The sequence below is a fragment of the Molossus molossus genome, unplaced genomic scaffold (assembly GCF_014108415.1).
Source record: "Molossus molossus isolate mMolMol1 unplaced genomic scaffold, mMolMol1.p scaffold_m16_p_4, whole genome shotgun sequence".
Classification (NCBI taxonomy): domain Eukaryota; kingdom Metazoa; phylum Chordata; class Mammalia; order Chiroptera; family Molossidae; genus Molossus; species Molossus molossus.
Genome location: NW_023425377.1, coordinates 127,972,455 through 127,990,778, shown reverse-complemented (window position 1 = coordinate 127,990,778; position 18,324 = coordinate 127,972,455). Strand labels below are relative to the sequence as shown.

The window sequence follows — 18,324 nt, the reverse complement described above, 5'->3', positions numbered from 1 at the left end:
GTACAGGCACCCCGGGCCTCCCTCACCCACCCGCAGGCACCCCGGGGTCCCTCACCCACCCGCAGGCACCCCGGGCGTCCCTCACCCACCCGCAGACACCCCGGGCCTCCCTCACCCACCCGCAGGCACCCCGGGCCTCCCTCACCCATCCGCAGGCACCCCGGGCCTCCCTCACCCACCCGCAGGCACCCCGGGCCTCCCTCACCCACCCGCAGGTGCTGCCGGACTCAGACAGGAAATGTCCCAGATCCTGAATAAGATGCTAAATAAGCGCTAAGTGTGAGCGACACACACTTTTCATAACGTTCACTTCTCCCTCCCCCAGCCTCCCGCAGCTTGCTGCCCACACCTGGGAGGCACTGCTGTGGGGCATCCCATCAGGCTCAGCGCTGTTTCTGAGCTGACCCGTGTGTGTTCACAGTGTGTTTCCAACACTGGTCTCTCTCAACTGGATTTTTTTATTGGGTTAGGGTTATTTCGAAACGTTTTTCTACCTGAAAGTCTCCTACCTAAAACAACGTCTTCAAGTTTACAAACGATTAATGAAGATGCACTGAGATAAAGTATGATTAGGTTAGAGGATAAACATCTCCGCTGTCCTGTAGTATCCCTGCTCTTGGCTCAGGGGTGTCTCTTTGCTTGGGCACCGCAGACTCGAGCACCCGCGGTAGACGGAAGACACAGTCTACAGGGAATCCAGGGATTGGTTCTCTGTCGATATAAAACATGCTACATGCATATTCTCTTTCAAACAGACTTAAGATTAACAATTAAGTTTTGTTTTCCCTTTTCTGATCATAAAGATGCACAGGACAAAAAGAAAAAGTCAATCCAAAGAATGTTTTTTCCAAAAATCATTTCCTAAGCTCATAAATACGACAGAGAAGCGGGGCTCAGCCCGCCCACAGGAGCCCAGCAGGTCACCCAGGCGGAGGGTCCCCTCCGGCTCTGCAGGAAGGGAAGCTGGCCCGGGGCCAGGAGATGTCCACGCAGACAGCGCCGTGGACTCCGGCATCTGCAGCCAGGGCTTCTCCAGCCTGCTGCCCAAGACCACCCAGGCCTGAGTGGGAGCTTGAGGCCGACAGGGGGCTTCTGCTCTGCAAACAAAGCTCTCCCCTCAGCTGGAGAACGTCCGCTGGAGGCGCACGCAGAGTGAACCAGCACTTCCCCCTAAGCACAAGGCACACAGTCCTCGACACCAACAGAACTGGGAAGGAGCTTACAGGTTAACAATGTCATAGCTGCTAAGATCTTTTTATAAACAGGGAACTAGCACGTGGCTGAGCCTGCTGGGGAGCTTAAACGCTATTTAAATGGAAGTGTCTTCTCAGCGAATGAGAGGTTTTTCTTGTTATTTAATAAATAACTATTGTCCAGCCACCAGCTTGTGCTAAATTATAAATTGTATCACACAATTTCTTTGACTATTAAAATTTGAGCTTTTCTTTAAAAAAATTTAAGGTAAAAACTGGGAACAGTACACAAATCATAACTGCTAGAGTTCTAGGCCCTCCGATGTGTTCATTCATCACGATAAAGCGCAGCTTTGGAACAATTCACTCATTCTGTATCCAACAGAAGTCTGCGAAGGGTGTCAGGTCGTGTTCCAGACACTGGGGACCAAGCTCCCCGAGAGTGCTGCCAGCCGCCCCGACGCCCACGTTGGGCTTTGGACACAACACTCTGATCACCCTCCGGCAGCACTCACTACCCACCGGGCACCGAGGGCTGGCGGCTTCCCCTGCTCACACACACACTGTTCCCTGGCACAGGGATCCTGGATGACTTAAAAATCTCTAATTATCCCCCTCCTTCATCCTCCATTTAGTCACTCTTTTTTTTTAGATTGCCCCAAAGCTAAAATAAAACAAAATGTAAGGTTGATAAGAAGTGGCTGTTCCTCTCTTATCAGCTGTTCGTCCCTAATGACTCAGGGCTGTAAATCCCACCACCCACCGCACTTCCTGCTTCCCACAGCCGGTGAGTCAGGGAGGGAAAGTTCCTCCCATGGAACCTGACACCGGGAAAGGCGGTCAGCAGGCCAGGGGTCAGCAGGCCAGGGGTCAGCAGGCCAGGGCGCTCATCGCATCGGCTTCACCGCACACACTTTCTGACTCCCCTGCTTCTCACAGATACTCTTTATAATATTCCATTAATTTGTATCTGGTCCACCCATCTTTCTTTTTACCTTTATTGTTGACAGTATTACAGATGCCCCCTCCCCCCACTGCCCCTCCACCTGGTTCCTGCCCGTCCCAGGCCTTCACCACCCTATTGTCTGTGCGGTGGGTTATGCATATCAGTATGTAAATCCTGGGTTTATCTCTTCCGGCCCCTCCCCCTTTGAGACGCCTGTCTGTTCCAGGTCTCCATGCCTCTGGTTCTATTTTCACTCAGCAGCTAATTTTGTTCATTAGACTCTACATATAAGTGAGATCATGTGATATTTGTCTTTTTCTACCCATCTTTAAATTCAAAAGTGGTTATTTTCCAAACCCAGTTCAGACACCGAGTCCTTCAGGAAGTCTTCCGGCACTTTCCGGCGGCCCCTTCTCTGCCTGCACCTGAGGGCAGCTCTCCCACTCGGACCACAGACCTTGGGCACTCACAGGCCCGGGCTGCGCCGCCCCGAGAGGAAGCCCTTGTCTGGGTGCCTGAGCCCACCCAACTGCCCAGCCCAGCACCAGGGCCCGGGACAAGGTGAGGACGTGGGCTTTCCGCTCATTCATTTATTTAAATTGAAGTTCAGAATCGCTCGCCCCCAAACTCAGTGACCTCTGGCCTATCAGACTCCGTGTCATTAGAAGTGGTTTCGAATGATCAAAACTGGCAGACGAGCATCAGGTCCTGTGACCGTGAGAATCTTCCACAGGGAGGCTCTGAGATGCAGAATCAACCCCGTGTCCCACTTCTAGAGACATCTGCCGTGAGGACCGTCGGCCACAGGGTCTGAGCTCAACCACGGCCCTGCACGGCCCTTCCGGAACCTGGCCGTACCTTACAGTGACAGTCATGTCAAAACAGGCAAAATATCAACACACCAGGCCAAACAGCATTTACTAAGTACCAGCCTACCTGTTTGGGATCAAAATGATGTAATTCCTAATTCTCACGGTAAGAGTTATGAGACAGAATTCGACTATCACTACACAGCATTTACCAGGCAAGCCTTCAGTTCCTATCTAACACAAAGCCTCTTAGAAGACAAAATTTACATATACAATGTCAGATGTTTCTACATTATTTGTTTCTAAAACAAGCCAAACTACATGAGCACACTTCTCTATCTGATCAGTCTTGCATAAGGAATGCCCTGTGCACGCATGTGATGCAAAAGGAAAGACATTCTTCGAGACGCGGAGCTCCCAAATATGGTGTGTGTGCGAGCAGCTGGGAGGGTGTGCGGAGCAGGCTGCCGGGAGCCACGCAGCCCCGCGCAGCAGGCCGGGCGAGCTCCTCCGTGCAGGAATGCGGCCAGTTCTGCAGGTCCCTCGTGGCCTTGGATGACAATTACTGACAACGGCCTTTCCTTTTCCGGTGACGTTACATCTAAAGAACATCATCTCAGCTGAAAGACCTGCCTGGTCTTTCAAACCAATATTCTTAAAGCCTGGACTCAAAGGCATGTGGCATTTCAAATAAAACAGAAACGTGCACAAGAAATTATATACTCCACCAAAACTGCTCTATGCACACCCCAAAAAACAAAAACCAGCACCTTAGGGAAAAATTAGCATGCTATTTTGCATTTACTCTACATTTCCCTTTATATATATTATTTTAAATGGTATTTTTTAAAGTGCATTGCAGGATCCTCGTACTCTGAGGCTGGAGTGTTTTAAAGGAGAACCCATCCCTTAAAGCACGTGTCCTGATACATTATTTACAGATAACCTCACACCCACATTTGCTTGTTCCCAGGAATAAGCTGGGTCCCCAGCTTCTTTCCAAGCGGTGTGCAGCCACGCCTGGTCCTGGTCACTCCACCAAATAACCCCATGTCCTCAGTGCTGTGGAATGCGGTGCCACAAAATGAAAGCATGGTGTTTTCCCTTTAAGAGTTTATCATTTAATACGGGTATAGATTAAATAAATACTCTATAAGCAGCTCTAATTGTTTTTACAATATAAATAGACATTTTGAAGGAAAAGCACTGTAATATTTTACAGGTGAGCAGTAATAATAGGTAACACTGACACAGCACTTGGCAATTTAAGAAGTGATTCTCCTAAAATTCAGTGAATCCTCACAACCCATGATACCTTTTGGGTACCCCCCTCCCCTGCCCTTCGACAGCACTGATGGGGAACCTGTGATCCGAGTACAGTAAGTTTGACACTTCTGCTCTGCGTCCCCCCCTCCCCTGCTGCTCACCACACCCAGGCGGTAACAGTGGGAGCAGCCACTGACTGCGCATCACCCAGCAGTCGCTCTTCCATGCCCCACAAAAGGAAGTGTTACAGTGTTACCCACTTTAAAGGTGAGGAAGTTGAGGCTCACTGGAAGTACATGAAGTGCCAAGAACACGCAGCTAACAGGTGCGGGGTGGGAACTGCAGCTGAGGCAGGTGAGGAACCTGCCCGCAGTCCAGGGAGAGGGAAGAGGAGGGCAGGAGGCTGGTCTTTCCGTCAGCACCAACCACTGCTCCCAGAACAGACTGGGAACAGCGCAGGGTGTGCTGTCCAGAAGGAGCCGGTGGCTCTGGGGCACAGTGCTCCTCAAGCAGAGGGCCAGCAGGCGGGGGCACCAGAGAAGCTGGGGGACCCCCAGGAGGCAGGGTGAGCGCAGTCATTGCATGAGTGGACCTGGAGTGTCTGCCCCTCCTATCAGTCAGTGGATGCAGAGGGGGGACCCCAATTCAGGAAACAGCACAGTGAAGCACAACTTATCTGCCTTGAGAGAAAAGTTAAAGCCACTGGGAAATCTGGGAGAAGTGTTGTGACGCCTCCGAAAGAAGTGTGTCCCACTCAGGCCCGAAGCGCCCAGCACACAGGAGGACGTCCTGCCAGCGCTGAAAGTTAGAACCCTCTACATTGTTTTAAACTAAAATGTCATTTACAAGTTAGCAACTCCTCCTCCCTGCAGAAAACCTTCCTTGGGGTGGAGAAGCAGGAAGGGAACGTCACTGAGCCCGTGTGCTTCCCAGGGTCCTTCCCCCCGCCTCTGCCCACAGCCTGCTGGAGCAGAGATGCTCCCCAGATCACAGCAAACCCTCCCGCACGAACTCACCAAATGCCAGCCTGAACCTCAAGCCCACATTCAAGTGGGATTTGCAACAAATAGAGGGAAAAAATCTTGGCAGAGACCAAACACAAGGATCACAGGGACCTAGGCAGCAGCACTTTTTAGAAGACAAATTAAACTATAATGGGATTTCTTTTCTCATTACTTAAAATAAAATAAACCAGGTCACTGAAATGGGCTCACACCATGGCATTTTCTTCCTTTTAATTTCATTTTTCTTTCATTAAACCATAAATTCCCGTGGAAATACTGCAGACACATGCTCACAATAACTGGGATGCCTGCCATTTCAGCAGAAGTCCTTTCGCATGAGTTCAGAGCAGTAACCCGAGTGCAGAGAGGGCTCCAAGTTTTCTGCTTATGTCAACAGCTATTTCACGAGCATGAATTATCTCTGAGGCTATTAAGCATGTGCAAAATACATTCCGGGTCTGCGAGCAATCTCAACACGGAAGGCCAAGTCAAGGTCTGAGCTGCACATGGAAACCAAAGTCATCCCAACTTCCTAGAATGTATCAGTCAAAACTTTCCTCCCAAAGCTATTAGTGTTAACTATACCTTGATGAATTAAGTTCAAGTGTAACTACAATTAAAATATATGAATCAACTGAGCTCTGACCTATTTTTCCTCTCAAAAGCAAAAGAGAATAATGATAGTTGTGAGACTTACATTTTTTCATTCCAGCATTTTTCTGAAAGTTATTTCACAGTAAAGCTAAAGGCAAAATATACTTAGTGACATTTGTTTGCTTTAAAATATAGTTATGTATGTTATTGCTCATAGAACAGATAGAGTTTTTATAAAATTTTGTTAAATTATATCTATTAATTTATTTTTAAACTGAATAGACCAAGAGGCATTCAGGAAAGAACTAATCTCGATATGTGACATATGACCCAGGGAAATAATCCACTTATTACTATATGACATACTTACAAGAGAAATACAACATTCACACACACACACACAATTGAAAACACCTACCCCTGGCAGACAGCTTCTTGGTGTTGATGATTTTGGCAGCAAATTCTTGACCAGTAGGGATTTTCATACATCTTCTCACCACCGAGAAAGCCCCCCTGAAAATAAAAAATTACCAGGCCATCAGTATAATCAGCTCTGACAGTCTATTAAGAAATTACAACAGTTTGAGCATTTTTATTGAATTCAGTGAATTTCCAAGTATCAGTGCACTACAGGACTATCCAGAAAATGACCAGCTCTTCCTGGAAACCAGACCTCCCTTCTGCCGAGAAATAAAGGTAAATTCTATTTCACTGGAAGCACACATCGTTCATCAACAGATGGAAGGCGCTGCCAATTATGAGGCCCATTTGCCCATGAAATCTGAAAACCGTCCACAATCCACACACACAGCACAGCACCAAATGTGCCAGAAAAACCCTGCAGAAAGCAGGGCTGAGGAAGAGCAGCAAAAATCTGCTGCCTATTTATTTTGGTAGAAAAAAAAAAATTAGTGTGGCTCCAAGAAAGTAAATATGGCAGTTGTTTTCATTAAAATATAAATCTTGGGGACATTTGTGTGGTTTAACAAATCCTGGTGTGGCGATTTCTCAGCCCTGTTTTGGGCTGGGGGAGGGGAGGGACTTGAATTAAGCTGCTCTTCAGACATGTTCTCCATGTTTTAACAACAAATGATGCATAAACATATAAAGATAGAACGTTCATTCCATTTAAAAGATATTTCCATTTCCTTTAATTCAGCAGCATAAAACATCATCCACCGCACCCTTTCATCAGTAATAGTGGAAACAGAGGGAGAGGATGAGGTTTGGGTCCGATGCTGCATAAGTCATAAATCAGCATCCTGGTCGCCCTGGGTCCCCATGCACAACCCCACGCTGAGCAAATCCCGTTTTCCTGCCCACCTCCAGGCCTTGGGTCCCCATGCAAGGGCTTGGGCAGGTCCCCGTGCCTCCCTGCACGCAACCTCCAGCCCGTGGGTCCCCGTGCGCGGGCCTGGGCAGGTCCCCGGTGCCTCCCTGCACGCAACCTCCGGCCCGTGGGTCCCCGTGCGCGGGCCTGGGCAGGTCCCCGGTGCCTCCCTGCACGCAACCTCCGGCCCGTGGGTCCCCGTGCGCGGGCCTGGGCAGGTCCCCGGTGCCTCCCTGCACGCAACCTCCAGCCCGTGGGTCCCCGTGCGCGGGCCTGGGCAGGTCCCCGGTGCCTCCCTGCACGCAACCTCCAGCCCGTGGGTCCCCGTGCGCGGGCCTGGGCAGGTCCCCTGTGCCTCCCTGCACGCAACCTCCAGCCCGTGGGTCCCCGTGCGCGGGCCTCGGCAGGTCCCTGTTCTCTCCTTGCACATCTCCAGCGGTCCCGCAGGTCCACGCACCGCCAGGCCACCCTGGGGGCTCCCCGGTGTCCAAGGGGCTCCCCCTCCCACCGAGGAAGGCGGGGATGCGCGCGCGCCCTGGGAGGGGATGACGAGCGAGCCACCCGGGACAAGGGTGACTGTGGCGCGGGGCAGGGTCGTGCTCGTCAGGGCAGCCCCTCGGTGAACGTGAGGGCCGGGCGTCAGGAACACGGCACTGCGGGGACAGCGCGCCCACGTCCGCGCGTGGTCGCCCCGCGGGCTCCGGAGGCATCTGCGCTCCCCGAGAGCGGTCTCCGCGGCGCCCACCCGGGCTCGCGGGGTGACAGCCACGACTGCGGGCGCGCCGGCTCCCTGCGGCGGCGCGGGCGGGGCCCCTGGCCCGAGCCTCCCCGGGGAGCGCCCCGCCGCCCGCCCCCGCCGCGCTTACTTTCCGAGCTCCTCGAAGAGCTGGTACTCGTCCGTGAAGCGGGTGCAGGTGGTGGTGGAGGCCATCCTGGGGCCGCGCTGTCCCCGGCCGCTCGCCGTCCGCGTCCGAGAGCGACCGGCCGCCGGGATCGCGCGGGGCGGGGGCGACCGCGACGGCTGCTTCTGCCGCGCTCGGGCCTGCCGCCCCTCCGGACGCCGCGCGGCTCTCTCCCCGCCGCGGGGGCAGAGCGCTGGGAAACGGGGGCCGGGAGAGGAAGACAGCGGGCGAGGGCGAGACGCGAGCAGCCAGCAGCTGCGAACGATCCGCGGGGCCGGCGGGCGGGGCGGAGGCGGGAGCGAGCCCGGGGCGGAGGCTCGGGGTCCGGGGCGGGGCGGGGCGGGGCCTGAGGCGGGGCTCCGGCGCAGGGGGCGGGGCACGACACCAGGGCGGGAGGTGGGCGGGGCGCGGGGCGGGGGAGGGGAGGCGGGCGGGGCCTGGCGCGAGGGCGGAGTGGGCGGGGCGTCAGCCGGGAGAGGGGGCGGGGCGGGGCGAGGGGGCGGGGCCGGGGCCGGGCCAGGCTGGACGCCCCCGTCCGACCCCCTCCCTTCTCGCGGCCCGAAGGCCCTCGGCGGCCCCCGCCCGTCGCCTCGCGCGTCTCAGGCGCCCGCGCGGGGAGAGGCCGGGACGGGCTGGGCGGAGGACGAGGCGGCGCGTGACGGCCGGGGCTGTGGCCCTTCTGCCAGGGGGACCCCGCCGGGCCAGGCCGCGCCTCCCTCCCGGGGGCTGCCCCAGGCCCCCGCCTTCCCGCTCCTTCCAGGTCGGGGCGCTCACACCCGAGCAGCCCCCGGGGTCGGCTTCGGCCCCCACGTGAGCGGAACGACAGCAGAAGCACCGCCCTCGGCCCCGCCTCCGCGCCTACGGGCCGGCCGGCTCGCTCCGTCAGCTCCGCGAAGACGACGGTTCTCGCGATGTTTCCGCGCGGCCCGCGGGGCGGAGCCTCCGGAGGGCGGAGTGTCGGTCAGGCGACCCGGTGACGTCACTCGCCCCACGTGAGCGCGCTTCGCCCCACCCCCTGGCGGGGGTGAACGGGAGGTCGCGCGACGGGCTGGCGCGCTCGCTCGGAGCTCTGCCCGCGGGCCACGTGCGCGCCCTGCGCGCGGAGCCGCAGCCCCGCCGGCAGCAGCCGGCCTGCTCGCAGCTGCGTGCTGTTCGCAGTGAAACGCGAGGGAAACGGTCGCGCAGCGCCGCGCGGCCTCGGATCAGTGATGCTGCCGAGACCCCCGGCCTGCCTGCAGCCCTGAGCCCGGAGCAGCCAGCCCCGAGGAGGCGGGACGCCGACCGGTCCCGGGCTGTGCAGCTGGCGGCCAACCCTGCGGTCCGCCCTCGTTTGTTCGTCGTCAGCGTCACATCGCGGACCCCAAAGTGCACCCCCGTGGAGAACCGATAAGGAGTGAGGGTCTCGGGAAGGCGTTGTCCTCGCGGGGGCTGCTCCTGCCCGGGACGCGGCTCCTGCTGGCCGGGTGCCCTGGTCTTGGGGACGCTGGACTGCCAGTAACTGAACAGCTGTTACCAGACTTCTCGAAACGGCCGCAGTTTTTAACGTTTACTGTAACAAAACTGAACCTTGTACCTATTTTAATTATCATCCTTAAAGAAAATCTGTAACACTGATACGATAAAGGATGATACCAAAATCTACATAAAAGAAAGAAATAAGTTGTCTAAATATTGACAATTGGGGGGAAAAATTTGGTCCAGGCTAACGATTTTTAATATATAGTTTTATTTAGCCATATGGTTCCAAGTTATAATGCAATAATTTCATAGTCTCTGAATTTAAAAATGAAACAAAAAGTAAAATTAAAGCCATAAATAAAGTTAATATAAAATTTACCCCTCGGGGGGAGAAAATTGTTTTTTAAATATTCATGTAATGAGGCCTACATAATTATAGCGTTTACCTCCGTTACTTAAATCACTGGTAATGGTAAATGGTTATGACAATAAAGGAAGCATCACTGAGTTTCAATACTGATATATAATTAGACAATAAACGTGTGCTTTTCCCAGCAAACACTGCCTGCTTGGTCAGCATTTACACCGTCTCTCGATCTACTGTATGGGGCAGGAGCAGAGCAGGCTTTTGAGACACGGTTGACGATCCAGTGTGGAGTCTCTGTCAGCCAAGACATGATGTCAAGTGACCTGTCCCTCAGGTTGAGCAACGAGGACTCTAGAGGGGGAGTGAGGATGAGGAGGGACAAGAGACACGAGAAATGGAGACAAGACAGGATTCTGATCAAGTCTCGTTTATTCAGGGGGAGTTCACATAATAGAGAGGGGGAAAACAGGTGAAACAGTTAATGAGTATCCCACCTGAAGCAGATTCCAGTAAATACCCCAGGTGGAACAAATGATAAGCAAAGAATGGAGTAAACAATTACCTAGAGGAATGCAGACACTATATTCAGAGAGACCCCGCCCTGGGCCAGAGACAGCAGAGCAGACTGCAACAGAATGGAGGCCATGCAAAAGTCTCCCACAGTCAAGGACCACGCCAAGACTGAGGCATTGGGGGTGAAGGAAATGCCCTTCGGAGAGGCCTGGAATGCCCCAAACCATAACTCTGGACACTCAGAGAAGGGCCCTTCTGGATGCTGACATGAGTGGCACTCTGCCCCTGGTGGGCTGTAAGAACCCAGAGCTTCGACCACCCGGCGCTGGAGCCTGGCTGTACCACCAGCTGAGTGCCCACTTACAGCTGTCTAGCTTGAGACCCACACCTGCCTTTCCACCTGCGGACCTGCCAGTGACCAAGACTCCACACTTAATGCTCGCTCTGCTCTCTTCTGTGGTGTACGCTCCCCAACTCTGTGTGTAACCTATTTGCATACTGGGGAGGTCTCCCCTAAGAAACCTGGCATTGTGGACAGACACGAGCATGTGTGAGTGACTCTCTTTGGAGAAGCTCCCTTGCTCACAACATCTATATCTTGGACTAATTAAAATATTTCTCTCTTTTTTTCAGATGGAGTGTGAGGGAGAGAGAGAGAGAGACATGAAAGGGACACATCAAATGGCTGCCACCCACACAACCCAACCAGGGCTGGGGACAAACTGCAACCAAGGTACATACCCTTAGCGGGAACCGAACCCAGGTCTTTCTGGACTGCAGGCCAACGCTCTACCCGCTGAGCCAAACCGGCCAGGGCTCTCTTATTTAAACAAATACTGACAATTATTTCTGAAGTTGGACCTCAAGACAGTAGTCGTAAAGCTACATAGAAATCATTCCATTTGGATCGTAGCCCTGGCCTCCGCCCTGGTCTCCTGCTGCCCTTGCCCCCTTCATTTGAGTCGCAGAGCAACGGCCAGAATTATCCCTTTAAAATCTCAGAACAATTATCCCTCAGCTCAGAACATTTTGAAACCTTTTCATCTTGGTCTAAAAACCAAAATCCTGTCCGATCGGTGTGGCTCCGTGGTTGAGCATCCACCCTGAGGTCGCCAGTTCGATTCCTGGTCAGGACACATGCCCAGGTTGTGGGCCTGATCCCCAGTGGGGGCATGCAGGAGGTGGCCAGTTGATGTTCTCTCTCGTCGATGTTTCTCTCTCTCTCTCTCTCTCTCTCTCTCTCTCTCTCTCTCAAATCAATAAAAAGAAAAAAATTAAAAAAAGAAAAATCCTAAAAATGGCTTCCAAGAACCCAGGGCATCACCCGCCACCCAGACTCCATTAGCCTTCCTTCCGCAGTCTGTGCCTGGCTCCTTCCGTGCCAGCCACATTGGCCCTGCTGTTCCTGGGCGTGACTGGACACTCCAAACGACGGCCTTTGCACGTGCTGTCCCCTCCTTCCGGAAATGTTCGCCTCTTAGTCATCCTCCCGTCTCACTTCACCTCCTTCCAGTATTTTCTCCAACAGCGTGCACCGATGAGGCCTCCTCAGCTGCGTATCGACAGGCCCCTCTTTCCCGCCCTGCACCTGCCTCCTTCCCCCTGAGCACCCATTACCACCGAGTGGAGTATACGTTTTATTTTTTCCTTGTGAATTATTTATACTTCACAGTGAGAAAATAAGCTCCCCGAGGGCCTGAGTGATGGTCTGTTTTGTTTGCTGCTCTATTTCCAGCCCCTGGAATAGTACTTGGCACATAATAGCTGTTCGATGAACTTTGTTGAATAGGCAAGTTAATTATTTTGGGGTATGGATGATCTAATCACAATTTTCATATTAAATTTGGCAGCTGATAACACGCTAGTAAGACTTCTTACCATAAGTGTGATTGCTTTAGATCAGAACGGTCATGGTATCCCATGACTAAAAGTACTTCTGCAGAACATAGATTTAAAAAACACACTAATAATTGGCATTAAGGGAAGAGGATATAGTACTTGTTTTCTTGCCATGGAAGTCTGTAAAGGGAGGAGAAATCCCTGTTTTTTAGATGCAGCATCCTTACTAAATTTTTTATCATAATAAAAGATGCCCAAAGTTCTGACTAGATCTCATCGCGAAGACACAAGTCAGCGTGAGGAAACGGCTCTGTTTGTTTCCCGTCATTGGGCCTGAAGCCGGCTTCTTTTTCTCTTTTTAAATGAAATGTGTTGGGGTAGCATTGGTTCATACCATTGAGCTCAGGTGTGCAACCTGACAATAGGAACCTGGGGTTCAGGCTGAGGGCCCCTCCAGGGAACTTCCGTGTGTCTCTGCTCAGCACTGACACCACGTTGGGCTCACCATGCACCCCGGGGAGAGTCCAGATCTTCAGCCCACCGAACCCGGTGTGTCCTGGTCTAGCCCGGCTCAGTCTCCTGGACTCAGCCCATGTCCCCACCCCAGAGCACGGCTCCTGAACCTTCTGGAATTATCTGTCCACACTGTCCATTTGTCAGCGCCGACTTGCAGACCAGACTGCCCTCCTGTCAGTGGGTTTGTGGAGAGACGCCTCATGGTTCTGTGCCTCCTCCGCCTCTCCCAAAATACCTGCTGTGGTTCAGAAGCCCGTTCGACTCCCAGGTGTATTTTCTCTTAATCTTGTTTACTTGTATGATTAGTATTTTAACCCACCTGAAATGTATTGTGAACACCATGGGGCAGGGATCTACTTTCATTTTTTCCCGAACACAGAGCTAGTTTTGCCAATGAGTTATCTAAATAGTTCATTTTCCCCCACTTATTTAAAAGACCCTTTTAAAAAAAAGTCATACGTCTATTTTGACATGGGTTTGCCTATCCCTGTGACAATTCTTTTCTCTTAATTCATGTAGCTTTAAATGAGGACAGCATTTCCCTCACCATCGTTTGCTCTCAAAATTTAACTTAAAAAAAAAAGTCTTTCTTAGTATTTTCTTATTCAATTTTCTGCACCAGCCACTCCAGCCCCGTGCAATAGGAGTGACTTTTTGCCCTATTGCATGACAGGTCCAGCTACTGTACTACTCTGTATTATCATTTATTGTTCAGATACTACTCACTCATTTTCTGAATTGTCATGGCCTTTGCTGCTATCTCTCCGCTTATTTGCTTTCCAGAAGTTGGTTGTGGACATGCTCATTCATTCCTTCAAAAAGCAGAAGAAGAGGTTTTAATCTATTTGCCTGATGAGATAATGGTGTGGCTAAACCACCAAGTTCATCTTGACCTCCTGCAGAAGGAGGCTGCGCTGGGCACAGCGGGACCCGCCCCCGGCCTGCCCGTGGGCAGATGGGTCCCCCATGCCACTCAGTGTCCTCACATCTCCTGAATGGCGGCTGGCCGTTCCTAGGGCAACCTCGTAAGTCTCCCCTGTGGATGCTGGCAGGGTCTCTGTGGCCAGATCCCTGAAAGACTTCTCAGGGCACAGCTGCTGCTATGTGGGTGGCCCTGCTCCAGACCAAAGGAGCAAATGTCTCTTCCTACAGGACCGAGTCTTGAGGACTTCGTTCCGTGGGCCAGCCCATCCCATCTGACACCAAGCGTGTACGAAGCCGTTACCACCAAAAGTCCTATACAAACGTGAAACGTCACTGTTGCTCAAAGGCTATGAATGAGATGACAATGAATGACTGCATGGGAACAGGTGGTTTGGATTATGACCACGTTTATTTTTCCACATTATTCCAGTTTCCCTTAATGCAGGTACAGAGAGTCCACTGCTGTAAATGGCCCGACTGAAGTCAGAAGGAGTCTCTGTATGGCTCAAGTTAAAAGAAATAAATGAGGAACCAGTTTACCGTTCTCACTCCCTGTGCACACACGCACACACACGTGCATGCACACACTCGTGCACGCACACACGCGCATGCACACATGCACACGGTTCCCATTCTGTGGGGAAATAGTTTCAGGGGCTCTGGAAGCTACGGCAATACCGCTGCTAAGGGCCATGCACCTGTCTCTGTAACCCTCCCGGTGTCAGACCTATTCTCTTTCATTCACAATATCTGTGGCGGGGGAGGGACAGGAGCCTCAGTTAGTAGCTTATTTATGAGCAACACTTCTTTTTTGCAGCTACTTGGTTGATTTCACAAGGAACGTGTGCCCTCACATTAAGAGTGAAAAGTGTTTCTGAAGGTGAAGGCAATTAAACTGGGCAGATTATCAACATGGAAACAGACGAAGAACCCCTGCGGCGTACATGTGGAGACTTGTGCAGTTACTTCTGCGACATCTACTCTGCAAGTCTCATTTGTGTGTGAGGCCAGGCGCTCTGAGGACGGAAAGTAGAACAAAATAGTGTCCCCAGGTTCACATTGTCCAGAGGCAGACAGCAAATCAGCTGCTCGTAACAATGTAGCTACTTGCAGGAAGAATTAGGGAGCAGTGGGGTGTGTTCCATTGGTCTTGGTGGGGTCAGCCAAGGTTTATTTCTGAGCAGAGAGAGTGAAAGGTGATCGGAAGGACACGTAGGAATTAACCAGATAAAAGGAGTCCAGGAACGGCATTCCGGGGGGTGGAACGTGGCGGTCCAAGGAGCCAAGAGGGCCCGCGTGGCTGGGCGCAGCGAGGAAAATGAGGTGCCACGGGGAGCTGGAGCTGCACGAGGGGCCGTGTGGACTTGAGTACGGGTGTGACGCGCGGCTGCCTCCGGAGGACGAATGTTAGCCATCCAGAGGGGTCAGCTTGCAGGTAAGAGAAGGTGGCGGTGGTGCAAACAGCCGTGAAGGAACATCTGAATGACGTTTGGGGAAAACGATAAAACGTGGGCAAGGGAGACCGTCTGTGTTACTGTGAAGGAGGTAAAACTGGCCTATTCACGTTAGCGTGGCTGGGGTTCTGCTTCTGTTTTTAGGGACACTCTGCCCGGGAAACAGTACAGCTGTGCTGCTCAGCGCTGGGGACACGTCTGAGGAAGGCCCTGTGGGAACATCGCACACCCCCCGCAGCCCAGGGCACAACCCCGCGAGTGTGGAGCCCGGTGGGCAGCTGCAGCCATGTGTCTGCGTACCTGGGCACAGAGGATACTGGTCCTCTGTGCAGGGCGTTCTGGGCGTGGAGCCGCAGGGCTGCAAGCGCCCCGTCGGAGTGAGGTGAGCGGCACGGAGGCCAGGGCGCTGCCCTGCGCGGCTATAAAGGCAAAGGAAGGATTCGCGGTCACGCGGGTTCCCCGAACAGCTGCCGCGGCCACCTGTGCGAGCCAACACCCTCTGCCGCCGAGGACGCCGGTGACCAAATCCAGGCAGCGCTGCCCCAGCCCAGGTCGCTGCCCATGTGCCCTCGGAGCTTCCTGCCCGATGCCAAAGCACATCCTCTCCGAAGTCGCGAGGTCTGTTCCGGGCACCGCTTCCCCACTGACTCGCAGTCGAGCCTCTGAGGGTCGTTTGCTGTCTTCCTTGCCGTTCTCATTTCCAACGTCAGCACGTCCTGCACATCCTATATTACAAACGCCTGAATTCAGAATTCCACTCGGATTCACTCCTTCCCACTGACAAGCTGTCACTGGAGTGGGAGTCTGGGGCTTGGTGCTTTGTGACAGCGACGCCCCCAAACCGCCAGCTCACCTCTCCCACCTCCTGTGACTCCCTCTAGCCCCCTTCTGTGTCCAAACCGAGGCCAAGTAAACAAACAAGACCCTGAAATAAATTCCCAGCTTGATCTGCCTTCCTGCCTTCCTCCCAGAGTAACTAATCAGCATCCACTGTGCGCCCACGGCCCCTAGGAATCCGTTCTGTTTACCCAACTGTTTGCGAGAGCCAGACGCAAACTAAGAACACTCAGCAATTCCTTCCTCCTGGACGTATTAAAAACTGTGTGCGAGGTGCTCTCAGTGAACAGTTGTGTTCCTGTGTGTGTGTCTGAAAGGATCTGAGACCCAGCTAAGGTTTTCCGTGTAGGAAGAGGGCGGAACTGGGCGTGGGGGCCACACTCTGCTCTCCAAACCTGCTCTTTGTGGGAAGGAGGCCATTTGCTCATGAGAATTTTCTGAGCAGCTGGGCAGGAAGCCCAGCAGCCAACCCAACTTCTTTGTCGTGATGGTTCTTCTTTTATAGCCAGAGTTACAAAAAGCCGAACATCCAAGTAGCCATCCTGCTTGCTGAGGGCCTGGCAGGTTCTGGTGAGCTGGAGGACAGGGCCTGGCGAACCCAGGACCACTCGTGTTCTGGGAAGGAGAAGGTTGCTGACAGCCCGCCGGGGCCCGATTCAGACAGAGACGGAGTCGTGATGTTTAAAAAATGAACATCAGCACTGGAGCCATCCAATTCAAAGCGGTAAAAAAAAGGCACAAAAGCAAAAAGAGCGTAGCCCTGGCCGGTTTGGCTCAGCGGTTGGAGCGTCGACCTGCGGTCCTGAGAGACCCGGGTTCGGTTCCCGCTAAGGGCGCGTACCTCGGTTGCAGTTTGTCCCCGGCCCTGGTCGGTCGTGCGGGTGGCAGCCACTCGATGTGTCCCTTTCACATCGATGTTTCTCTCTCTCTCTCTGTTCCTCTCTCTCCCTCCCACTCTACCTGAACAAAAAAATGGGAAAATGTCCTCAGGTGAAGATAAAAAAAAAAAAAGAGCGTTAATGACATTTGCTCTTTGGCTAACCGCCTGAGTGTGTCCTGCTGCCCCGTTCACGGGAGAGCCCAGACAAAGCCCTGACCAAGAAGGAGATCTGACACGATTAAGGAGCTCAGTGGTGGTTTTCATTCTAAATGATGATTTTTTTCCAACAGAGTAATGAGAAATGTCAGAAGATCAACAGAGCTTTCGGTGGGATTATCCTCATATGTTTTATGGTCAGAATACAAGCATCTCGAGCATTGCAGGAGATACTGGTAGTCATCGCTGTAACAGTTAGTATAGTAAATATTTGTAATAGCATACAGTTGGGCCCATTTTCTTATTTAACGTCCCTTCCCAGTTTTATTCATCACCTTACGTTCTTAGGGACCGTATGCCTGCAAATATATAAAGGAATCTTACACGCAATACTGCTGTTTGCCAATATTATTCTGGAAATCTAACTTAAAATGTAAAGTATCTTTCAAACAGTTTGAAAAGTGGGTGTTTGTAAATTTTGAAAAGTATTGCTTAGGGAAGAAACAAAAAGGGAATAACTGGAAGTGTGGAGGGACCAACTGCTTTTGGGTAGACCTGACAGGAAGGCACGCCCATCAGGATGTCATAAATGAACAGTTACATGTTGATGAGTCCGTGGTTGGATGGAAAAGAACAGGGAAGAGGCCGTGTACGAGAAGCCCAGCAGGGAGGAGCCGCGTGTTTCTGTTCTTGGGATGACCATGAATCGGGGTTCACACCAGAGGCCCGGCAGACTTGGGTTCTGCAATTGCTTGCAATACGGAGAATTTGCAGTGAGATTCGGGAACAATCCAGTTACAGCTTAATCTTGAGGACACATTTCTTGGCTTAAAAACCACAAGTAAGCCCTGGCCGGTTTGGCTCAGCGGTTGGAGCATTGGCCTGTGGACCAGAGAGTCCCGGGTTCGGTTCCCGCTAGGGGCACATACCAAAAAAAAAAAAAAAATACAACAAAAAGTGTGGTGGTGGGACGGAGGTGGGAGCTGGGACAGACCCAGCGGCTCCCTCCCATCCTTTCATCCTGGACAGTTCTAGTGCATCTACTACAAAAAGTGTAGGGGTCAGAGGTCACCTCAACACTTCCTGAGGTCAGGGAGTATATTACTTACTCAGTTACCTGAAACCGAGTTTTACTGAATTCTAACTGCTGTGCAAAATCAATACAACTCATTCATTCATCGCCTGAAGAACTAGCAATACTGTATGCCTGCAAGGATCAGATACTCTATGAATTACACTTTGTGTTGGTTATCTGTTGCTGAGTAACCAATAACCCTGAAACTCCATGGCTTCAGCCAACAAACATGTGTCACCCCCTCGTTTCTGGGGGTCAGGC

At 52.6% G+C, this 18,324-nt stretch overlaps 1 protein-coding gene across 5 annotated transcripts in view; it reads right to left on the bottom strand.

Moving 5' to 3' along the window:
• CAMK2D (calcium/calmodulin dependent protein kinase II delta) overlaps nt 1-8,115 on the bottom strand; it is a 132,606-nt gene extending 124,491 nt beyond the window's left edge. For 4 of the 5 annotated variants that reach the window (XM_036239605.1, XM_036239606.1, XM_036239607.1 and 1 more), the window contains exons 1-2: nt 8,009-8,115; nt 6,231-6,325 (exon numbers count right to left, since the gene is read on the bottom strand). In XM_036239605.1, coding sequence (XP_036095498.1) covers nt 6,231-6,325; nt 8,009-8,073 — 160 coding nt within the window. In that variant the 5' untranslated portion in view covers nt 8,074-8,115. Of the gene's footprint in view, nt 1-6,230; nt 6,326-7,599; nt 7,642-8,008 lie in introns of those variants that run through there. The other variant, XM_036239608.1, reaches the window with a different exon arrangement.
• Between the last annotated feature and the right edge of the window lie 10,209 nt (nt 8,116-18,324).